The following is a 9,760-nucleotide window of genomic DNA, read 5'->3' on the forward strand; positions in this document are numbered from 1 at the left end:
TACCTTAAAATATTTGATCAATTGCTAAATAAAATTGTTGAAGAAGTCAGATAAGATACCCAGATGAATTAGGGTTTCCAAGGCAAACAAACTCCAAACTCTTGATAATTTCTTGATCAAAATAAAATGTGAAGATCATGGGGATACATATATGATACTTAGAGCCAATGTAGACCAATTCTTGATTGAGTTTCTTGCATTGAGGGTCTCAAACCCTAGATATGAGCTTGATAGAGCATAGGTGAGCATGTACACTACCTACAAAAGAGTTAAACCATACAATAACATATTTTTGGCATTTTGGTTAGTAAATAATGAAAAATGAAGTATGATACAATCAAAAGTGCTTGGTGATCTCTCCCAATGCAAACCCAATGAAAGAGGGGTAAGGAGGATACCAAGGTGTGATCCCAATGCTAATGCTTATGATGAGAATAGCATGAGGGATCTTATGGTCAAAATTGGGGTCTTACAATTGATAGGAATCACACTAAAGTCTATGAATAAGGGTGAACACTTTGAATATTTGGGGCCTACGCCCCATACGCAAAGTCACTCTAGACGAGGATAGAAGAGACTATGTCTCGTCATTCCCTATTACTTAAGGCTCTTTTCGCATGATACTCCTCTTAAATGAAAAGTTATTGGTCAAGAATCTTCATTGTTGATCCTTGTATTGATGTTTCCTTGCATGAAGAAGACTTGGTAGTTTAATCGATTCGTATTATGCTAAAGTCTATGAATAAGGGTGAATGCTTTGAGTATTTTGGGCCTACGCCCCATACGCAAAGTCGCTCTAGAAGAGGATAGGAGAGACTCCGTCTCGTCATTCCCTATTACTTAAGGCTCGTAGTGCATGATACTTCTCTTAACTGACAAGTTGTTGGCGAAGAATCTTCATTGTTGATCCTTGTGTTGATGTTGATTTTGTATGAAGAAGACTTGGTATTTTAATCGATTCATATTGTTCTAAAGTCTATGAATAAGGGTGAACACTTTGAATATTTGGGGCCTACGCCCCATACGCAAAATCATTCTAGACAAGGATCGGAGAAACTCTGTCTCATCATTCCTTATTAATTAAGACTCGTTTCATACAATTTGAATCGTATTTACCAAGTGTTGACACCATTGTTGTGCTTGAGAATGTAGTCCATTTTACTAGTTATGCTTGAATGATGTTGACTTGAAGTCTTGATCTTGCATTTGAACCTTAATGTTTTTATCTTCAGACAGCATATCCACAATAGCTTTAGCGTAATGAATTTTCCATATCGAGTCACCAAGGGTCTCTTGGTCACTTGAATTAGGCTAGGGGCTTGCTGCACGATTATAAAGGATTTGGTTGACCAAAGTGACCTTTGGTCAACACGAATCAATGGGATTAGAATAATAGTTGAATTATATATAATAATAAATACTATTAAATTAATCGAAAAGATCAGACAATTTTAATTAAAACCCTAAACTATGGGAACATGCATTAAATAATAAATTTCTAATTAAAAGCCCTAAGCTAAGGGAGCATGTATAAGAAAATCAAGATTTTAGGCCCTAAGGACAAAATGGTCGTTATACATAAATTTGGTCAATTAGAGAAATATTGAATTAAATTTCTAATCATCAAAATCAATTAAATCTCACAAATCTAATTAATTCTATTTTCCTAAAATAAATTATAATTCTAAAAATCTAATTATAGTCTAAATAAACTATTATTCTACTTAAAATAAAAACTTATTTAACCAATTGTTTTTTAAAAATCAATTGAACTAAAATTCTAAAATCTATTAAGCTAATTGCTCTAATCAAATCCTATCCTTCTAATTAATCTACTCTTAATTGCTAATTCAAGAAACTAAACTAATTAATGTCTAACAACCTAATTAGTCTAATTAAATCATACTCCTCTAATTAATCTAATTAAATCCTACAATTCCCTAATCAACCTAAATAGGTCAACTAGGAAGTTGATTACTCCTAATTGGGCTTAATTATATTATCAAAACAAAAGGAAAACCAGTGGGGTACAAACCTGGATTAATGGTGTGTATAGAAAGTTTGGCCTTAAGCCCATAACGAGACTGTGACAAAACTTACGATTGGGCTCAATGCAGCAGGTCCACCGTGTTGGTCCCAGGAGGGGGTGTAGCGGATGAAACGGTAGTGTACAGTTCTGGAAGACTGCTTGGGCCTGAAGCCCAAACAAAATCAAGCCACAAACGGTTGGAGAATAAGGGTCCAAGAGCCAACGGTAATAACCCGAGAGTTTTGTAAGAACAAAACTGGTTCTACAATAAATTTCTAAAGATTTTGATGATAACAAAGGATGAAACCAAAAATGGCACCCTAATGAGATTTTTTCTAAGTGTGCAGGACTCTGAACATTCATACAGGACTCTGAACATTCATGCAGGACTCTGAACACTCACGGAGGATTATGACCATACATCAGATACAAACGTATGTCAGATATAAAGTATTAGATGATCAGACGCCGCTAAGAAAGGAATACGTCCAGGACGCTCTGATTCTGATCAAAGAGAGACAACAAAAAGTCAGAAGCTCCAACAGACTACTAGCTTTAGACTCTGATACTTAAGAAGACTAGAACACTGAGAAGCTCTTATGAAGTCAGACGTAATCATCCTCTGAAGACTGACTCTGGTACATCAAGACTCTGATGAAGATTCACAAGTCAAGAACGCATAACGGAAAGAAATCTCACTATGGAAAGGAAGTATTTTAAGAAAGAATTTAAGAGGCGGACAAAATGGTTATAGAAAGAAACAACAGAAGTAATAACATTAAATACTCATCAATGACCAAGATTCTATCATCACTCCAACAGTCCCTCTCAACTACTATATAAAGGACTGATTACTTCTCTAGAGAGACACATCTGAGATACACAGAAACATCATTCACACTCTGTTATTTTTCACGAGCTACTGCTCTTACGTGAAAAGTTTTTGCTCTAATACTTTTCTGTAATACTTGCTTGATGTTAGAAGCACTTTACATTACAACCCTTTTTGCTTAAATTATTTTCCTCAAGTGACTCTACGTAGTCTGTATACTTGAGAGGGCTAAGAGATTATTCTCTTAGATGGTTGGTTGTGTAATCTTTCAAGATTAGTGGATTAAGTCCTTTTTTGAAGGCGAAATCACCTTGGTCAGGTGGACTGGAGTAGCTTTGATTTTCAAGAGAACCAGTATAAAATTATGTGTATTCTTAATTCTGAAAAAGCTTTTATTTCCAAAACAATTCAAACCCGCATTTCTTGTTTTTCTCAATCTTCAGTTGGTATCAGAGCTTTGGCTCTGTTGTTGATTTTCTAATCAAAACACTTAAAAGTGTAGAGAGATCCAGCGTGAGAAAAACTATGGCCAACACCAATGAAACAGATAGTTACAACAATAAACCTCCAATCTTTGATGGAGAGAAATTTGATTATTGGAAAGACAAAATTGAAATTTTCTTTTTGGGCTACGACGCTGATCTCTGGGATATTGTCACAATTGGCTACACACCACCTGTGACAGACGTTGGAGTTGCTATTCCCAGAAGCAAAATGTCAGATGATCAGAAGCGTGAATTCAAGAACTATCACAAAGCCAGAACGATACTTCTCAATGCCATTTCCTACAATGAATATGAAAAAATCACCAACAGGGAAACAGCTAAAGAAATACTTGACTCCCTGAGGATGACTCACGAAGGAAATTCTCAAGTCAAAGAAACAAAGGCTTTGGCTCTAATCCAAAAATATGAATCCTTCAAAATGGAGGACGATGAAGCTGTAGAGGTAATGTTTTCTAGATTCCAAACTTTAATTGCGGGACTCAAAGTGGTAGATAAAGGATATACAACTGCGGATCATGTCAAAAAGATCGCCAGAAGCTTGCCAAAGAAATGGAGACCTATGGTCACAGCCTTAAAACTATCAAAGGATCTGAACAACATCAGCCTAGAAGAACTCGTCAGTTCACTCAGAAGTCACGGGATAGAACTGGAGGAAGATGAGCCTCAAAAGAAGATTAAGTCTGTTGCACTAAAGTCCATATCAGAAAGACGCATATCAGATAGAAACAAAGCTTTCCAGGCTGAAAAAGAAGACAATGATGACTCTGAAAAGGAAGACTCTGACGATGAAGAAGAATTATCCATTTTAACTAGAAGAGTAAAACAACTCTGGAGAAAAAGGAATAATAACTTCAGAAAACCAAGACCCAAAGGAGATCGATCAGAATCAACTTCAAGAGGTAAATCTAACAAAGATATAACTTGTTATGAATGTAAGGAAATAGGTCATTACAGAAACGAATGTCCCAAGTTGAAGAAAGAAAGCTCTAGAAGAGAAAATTTCAAGAAAAGTTCCTTCAGAACCAGAAAGGGATTGATGGCTACCTGGGATTGCAGTGGATCTGATTCCTCAGAACCAGACTCTGTAAGCTGTCTACCGGTGGTAACTGCCACGATCCCATTATCCTTTCATTTTGTTCACATGGTGGGTGCCATGGTGGGGATGGCGGGCGCCATCTTTGTTGGCTCGTCCCCACTAAGGGTAGTTGGATGGCATCTTTGTCTTTTCCTAGCTTTTCAAAATCTCTATAAATAGGCGTCTCCATTTCACTCGAAAGGAATCCAACTTAGTTTACAACACTAAGCCTAAAGTTGACCATTTTAAAAGCGATAATCCTTCACATCGTGGGGTTATCGAACTTGAGTTGTAGTTAGGTTGGAGCACTATACAAACAATCTTGTCGCCATTTTACTTTCCAGTCAAATTTTACTTTCCAGTTAAGTTTACTTTCTAGTGTACCAGATTAAAGTCTCCGATTTAGAGTAGGTTTCCTATTCAAGTTTATTTGCATTTACGTTTTTATTTATCTTGCATGCTTTACATTATTTACTTGTCTGTCTTGCTTTTACATACTTGCTTATTAACTTTGCACATTTTATTTGCCTGTTCTTTTAAACATGATTAATTTTGCTATGTTGATTTCTATTTCCATGTCTGGATAAATCTTTAAAGGTTAGGATGTAAGGATCTTTGTTAAGATGATACTCCATAATTTGTATCTATAGAAATTCTTTAAGGGCTGTTTTGGTTTTAACACAAGTTTTCAGTACTTATTTTGATCGGTGACTATGAAAGTAGAGCCGAGATATAGTTGGGTAAGATCGAAATGCGTCCAACTCTTAAATATAAACTTGGTTAGTTTTAAATGGTCAAAAGTAGCGAAAGCACTCTATCTGATTAATTAGGAATTTTTAACACTATTAGAAAATGATTTTGAAACTATTTTCAGACGCGTTTGTAGGTTTAAAATCCGGATCCTTGAGTGAAAGCCATGGATCCCTTTTAAGTTAAACCTTCCAAATCAAAATCACTTTTTAAACTATGTCAAAAATTAAATTTCTTAAAAATAGGTTTACTACTTTAACGCAACAAGCACCCTTCATAAGTGACAATGAAGGGCATTAATTAGAGAGTAAACTCTGTTCTGAATATGCGAAAGCGACAGTTCTTGTTAAATTGATTCTTCTCAAAGTAGAAAATATTGCCCCATAAGTAGTTCTACTTAGAAGCAATTGGAGTATTTCCTAACTAATGTGAATTACATCTGAGCCTGCATTTTTTATCTGAATTTATTTACTTCATTAATTCCTATTTCTATGTACGTGAATCTACTTATTTGATTTTCCTTAGATAAACACCGTAACAATAGAAATCGATAGATTGACAATTTGGTCTCTGTGGGAACGATAATCTTTTTGTATTACTTTGACGTGTTCCATATACTTGGGGATAGTAAACACAACCATCAAGTTTTTGGTGTCGTTGCCGAGGACCAATTACGTCAAATTTTCGTACCCAGTTGTTACACCGTCTAGACTAAGGCCCTGTTAGCCGGTAAATGCGAAAAACTCGTAGTATCGTAAGTTTAGAGGATCCAATAGCAGAACCAGAGTGATACGCTCGTGCACGTCGTTTGCTCCAAAGAATTAGGAGAGCAATGGCCGAAGATCAAAATCGAAGACCATTTAAGGAATTCGCCCAACCTTCTAACGAAGAACCCAATTCTAGTATAGTAAATCCGGTTATTCCTGCTAATAATTTCAAATTAAAACCCTCTTTATTACAACTATTACAACAAAACCAATCCGCGGGTCTCGTTATAGAGAACCCAAATCAGCATTTAAAAGTTTTTATCCAATTAGCTGATACGTTCAAGACCAATGGTGCTTCGCCTGAGGCAATTCGTCTAAGACTATTACCGTTCTCCCTCAGAGATAGAGCACGGTCTTGGTTAGATTCCCTTCCAGCTAACTCGATAACTACTTGGGAAGGCCTCAGGAGAGTTTTCCTTGCAAGATATTTCCCCCCGAGTAAGACCGCTGTCCTTCGAAACCAAATAACCAGATTCACTCAAAATCAGGGTGAATCAGTTTTTGAAGCTTGGGAAAGATATAAAGAACTACTAAGAGCTTGTCCACACCATGGCCTAGAACATTGGTTGATTATTCACACCTTTTATAATGGTCTTCACTATAACACAAATATGTCCATCGACACTGTCGTCGGTGTTGCTCTGATGAACAAACCTTACCCCGACGCTTGCGCTCTCATCGAAGATATGGCACAAAAACATTACCAATGGGAGTCGGAACGAGCATCAGTGGAGAAATGGGAGACCAAAGGAGGAATACATGAGATAAATTGTATGGACATGATGAAAGCTAAAATGGACGCTTTAGCCCTGAAGCTAAAATTGTTGCAAATCCTACAGCTGCAGTAGCTGTGGATTGTGAAATCTGTGGAACCAAAGGACATCTTGCACTAGAATGCAATCTGTTAACTGAATCAAACTCATACCAGGTCAATTATGCCCAAGGAAACCCGTTTTCGAACACTTATAACCCTGGATGGAGGAATCACCCCAACTTATCTTATAAAAACAATAACCCTATTCAAAGCTCTACACCTCAAAGACCATCAAGTTTTCAAGCTCAAAAACTAATCCAACCTATGCAGGTCGCTCCTCAAAAGCCAAACCTTAAGAAAATCACGGAGAACTTCATTTTGGCCGAAACTCAGCAAAACAAAGAGTTCCTAAACCAAGATATTCATATAAATGAACTGATCAAACAATTAGGAACTAAGGTTGATTCAATAACCACTCGCAATAAGATGCTTGAAACCCAAATATCACAAATAGCACAATAACAAGCCCCTCATGCCACACCTGGAGGGAAATTTCTTGGACAACCTCAACCCAACCCCGAGGGCAAGCTAATGTTGTTACCCTACGAAGTGGGACCACTTATGACGAACCTGTAAAACCAACCTTGAGTGGATCTGAGGCTTCTAAGAAAAACATTATGTCTACAGATGAAGTAGAGGAACTAGAGGGACAAAAAGATCAGGAAGTGAAAGATAAGGGAGAAGATAAAGATAAAGTTTATGTTCCACCCTCTCCTTATAAACCACCAATTCCATATCCGCAAAGACTTAAACAGACCAAAATTGATAACCAATTTAAAAAGTTTATAAAGGTGGTCGAGAAACTCCACGTAGAAATCCCATTCACTAAAGCCATCACCCAGATACCATCTTATGCTAAATTCCTTAAAGACATCTTGACCAACAAACGTAGGCTTGATGATCCCAAACCTTTAGAGTGCAACTTCATTGTTGAGAATAAACATGCTAAGAAGGAGAAAGATCCCGGAAGCTTTTCCATACCTTGTATTTTAAGGAATCATGTTATAGAAAAAGCATTCCTAGACTTGGGAGCAAGCGTAAGCTTAATGCCTTTAGCAGTTTTTAAAAGGTTAAACCTAGGAGAATTGCAACCGACTAAGATGTCCCTTCAATTAGCCGATAGATTTGTAAAATATCCAATAGGTATATTAGAAGACATTCTAGTTAGAATCGGCCAACTTTATATCCCAACAGATTTCGTGGTAATGGACATTAAAGAAGACGGTGAAATCCTAATCCTCCTTGGTAGACCTTTCTTATCAACAGCGGGAGCCGTAATAAATGTGAAAAGAGGACAATTAACTTTTGAAGTAGGTGATGAAAAGATAGAATTTATAATTTCCAAATTCCTAACGGCACCAGTCATAGAAGATTCATGTTATGCCATCAATATCATTGATGAAGGCATAAGGGAGCTAGATCAAGAAGGACCTCCCGAGACAATGAAATTTCCCTCGACTCCCAAAAGAGAAGACGACGGATTTAGAATGGAGCCTTACATGGATGACAACCTTTATGAATGCTCAACACTTACCCCGAACCATATACCATGTCCTAAGAAACCATCTATAGAACTTAAGGAACTACCCAAGAATCTAAGCTATGAGTTTTTAGATGAAGAACTAAATCTCCCCGTTATAGTGAGCGCCACCTTGAATGAAGATGAAACGAATCAACTTTTAGATATCTTGCGAAAGTATCCCTCAGCTTTAGGATATAACATATCTGATCTCAAAGGGATAAGCCCATCTGTGTGCATGCACCGGATCTTACTGAAGGAAGAATCTAAACCTTCCAGAGAACATCAACAAAGGCTAAACCCTATAATGAGCGATATGATTAAGAAAGAAGTACTAAAACTACTAGAGACTGGTATAATTTATAAAATTTCAGATAGTAAGTGGGTAAGCCTTGTATATGTAGTACCTAAAAAATGAGGTGCCACAGTTGTGGAAAATGAGAAAGGCGAGCATGTAGCTAAGCGTGTGGAAAATGGTTGACGTATGTGCATCAATTACAGAAAACTAAATAAGGTAACTAGGAAAGATCATTTCCCTCTCATATTCATACATCAAATGCTTGAACGTCTAGCTAGACACTCTTACTTTTGCTATTTAGATGGATACTCGGGATTTTTCCAAATTCCTATTCACCCCGAAGACCAAGAGAAAACAATCTTTACATTCCCTTACGGAACATTTGCCTATAGACGAATGCCATTTGGACTTTGCACTGCCCCAACTACCTTCCAACGTTGTATGATGTAAATCTTCGCAAACTTCCTCGATGAGATTATGGAACTTTTTATGGACGATTTCTCGGTATGCGGATTCAGTTTTGAAAATTGTCTAGCTAACCTTGAGAAAATTCTAGAAAGATGTGTGGAAGCAAATCTTGTGCTAGACTAGGAAAAATGTCCCTTTATGGTTACCGAAGGAATAGTATTAGAACACATAGTCTCTGAAAAAGGAATTGAGGTTGATAAAGCCAAAATAGAGGTTATAGAAAACCTCAAACCACCTAAGACCATTAAGGAAGTCCGAAGCTTTCTTGGACACGCAGGTTTCTACCGACGCTTTATGAAAGACTTCTCTAGAATAACCAAACCTCCGACTAGCCTTCTAATGAAAGATGTCCAGTTTATTTTCAAAGAAAAATGTATTAAAGCATTCAACCTTTTGAAATAAGCACTGATTTCTGCACCTATTATGCAACCTCCAGATTGGAACCAACCTTTCGAAATCATGTGTGATGCTAGCGATTACGCTGTTGGTGCTGTTCTAGGGAAAAGAAAAGACAAGAAATTACATGTAATTTACTATACCAGTAGAATCTTGGATGCCGCCCAACTTAACTATGCAACAACCGAGAAAGAACTCCTCGCTGTAGTTTTTGCTATTGATAAATTTCGATCTTATCTGGTCGGAGCTAAAATTATAGTTTATACAGATCATGAAGCTAGTCGATACCTGTTAAGAAAGAAGAAC

The 9,760-nt window shown here is 36.9% G+C and overlaps 1 protein-coding gene and 1 non-coding gene across 2 annotated transcripts; one reads left to right on the forward strand and one right to left on the reverse strand.

Moving 5' to 3' along the window:
* Positions 1-6,408: 6,408 nt before the first annotated feature.
* LOC127133717 (small nucleolar RNA R71) lies at positions 6,409-6,515 on the reverse strand. The gene has a single exon (XR_007807663.1). It is a non-coding gene; the product is annotated as a small nucleolar RNA R71 (small nucleolar RNA).
* Positions 6,516-7,390: 875 nt separating this feature from the next.
* On the forward strand, positions 7,391-8,710 carry LOC127131686 (uncharacterized). The gene has a single exon (XM_051060602.1). The coding sequence runs from the start codon at positions 7,391-7,393 to the stop codon at positions 8,708-8,710; it is 1,320 nt and encodes a 439-aa protein (XP_050916559.1).
* The last annotated feature ends 1,050 nt before the right edge of the window (positions 8,711-9,760 follow it).

Source organism: Lathyrus oleraceus, chromosome 3 (assembly GCF_024323335.1).
Source record: "Lathyrus oleraceus cultivar Zhongwan6 chromosome 3, CAAS_Psat_ZW6_1.0, whole genome shotgun sequence".
Lineage (NCBI taxonomy): Eukaryota > Viridiplantae > Streptophyta > Magnoliopsida > Fabales > Fabaceae > Lathyrus > Lathyrus oleraceus.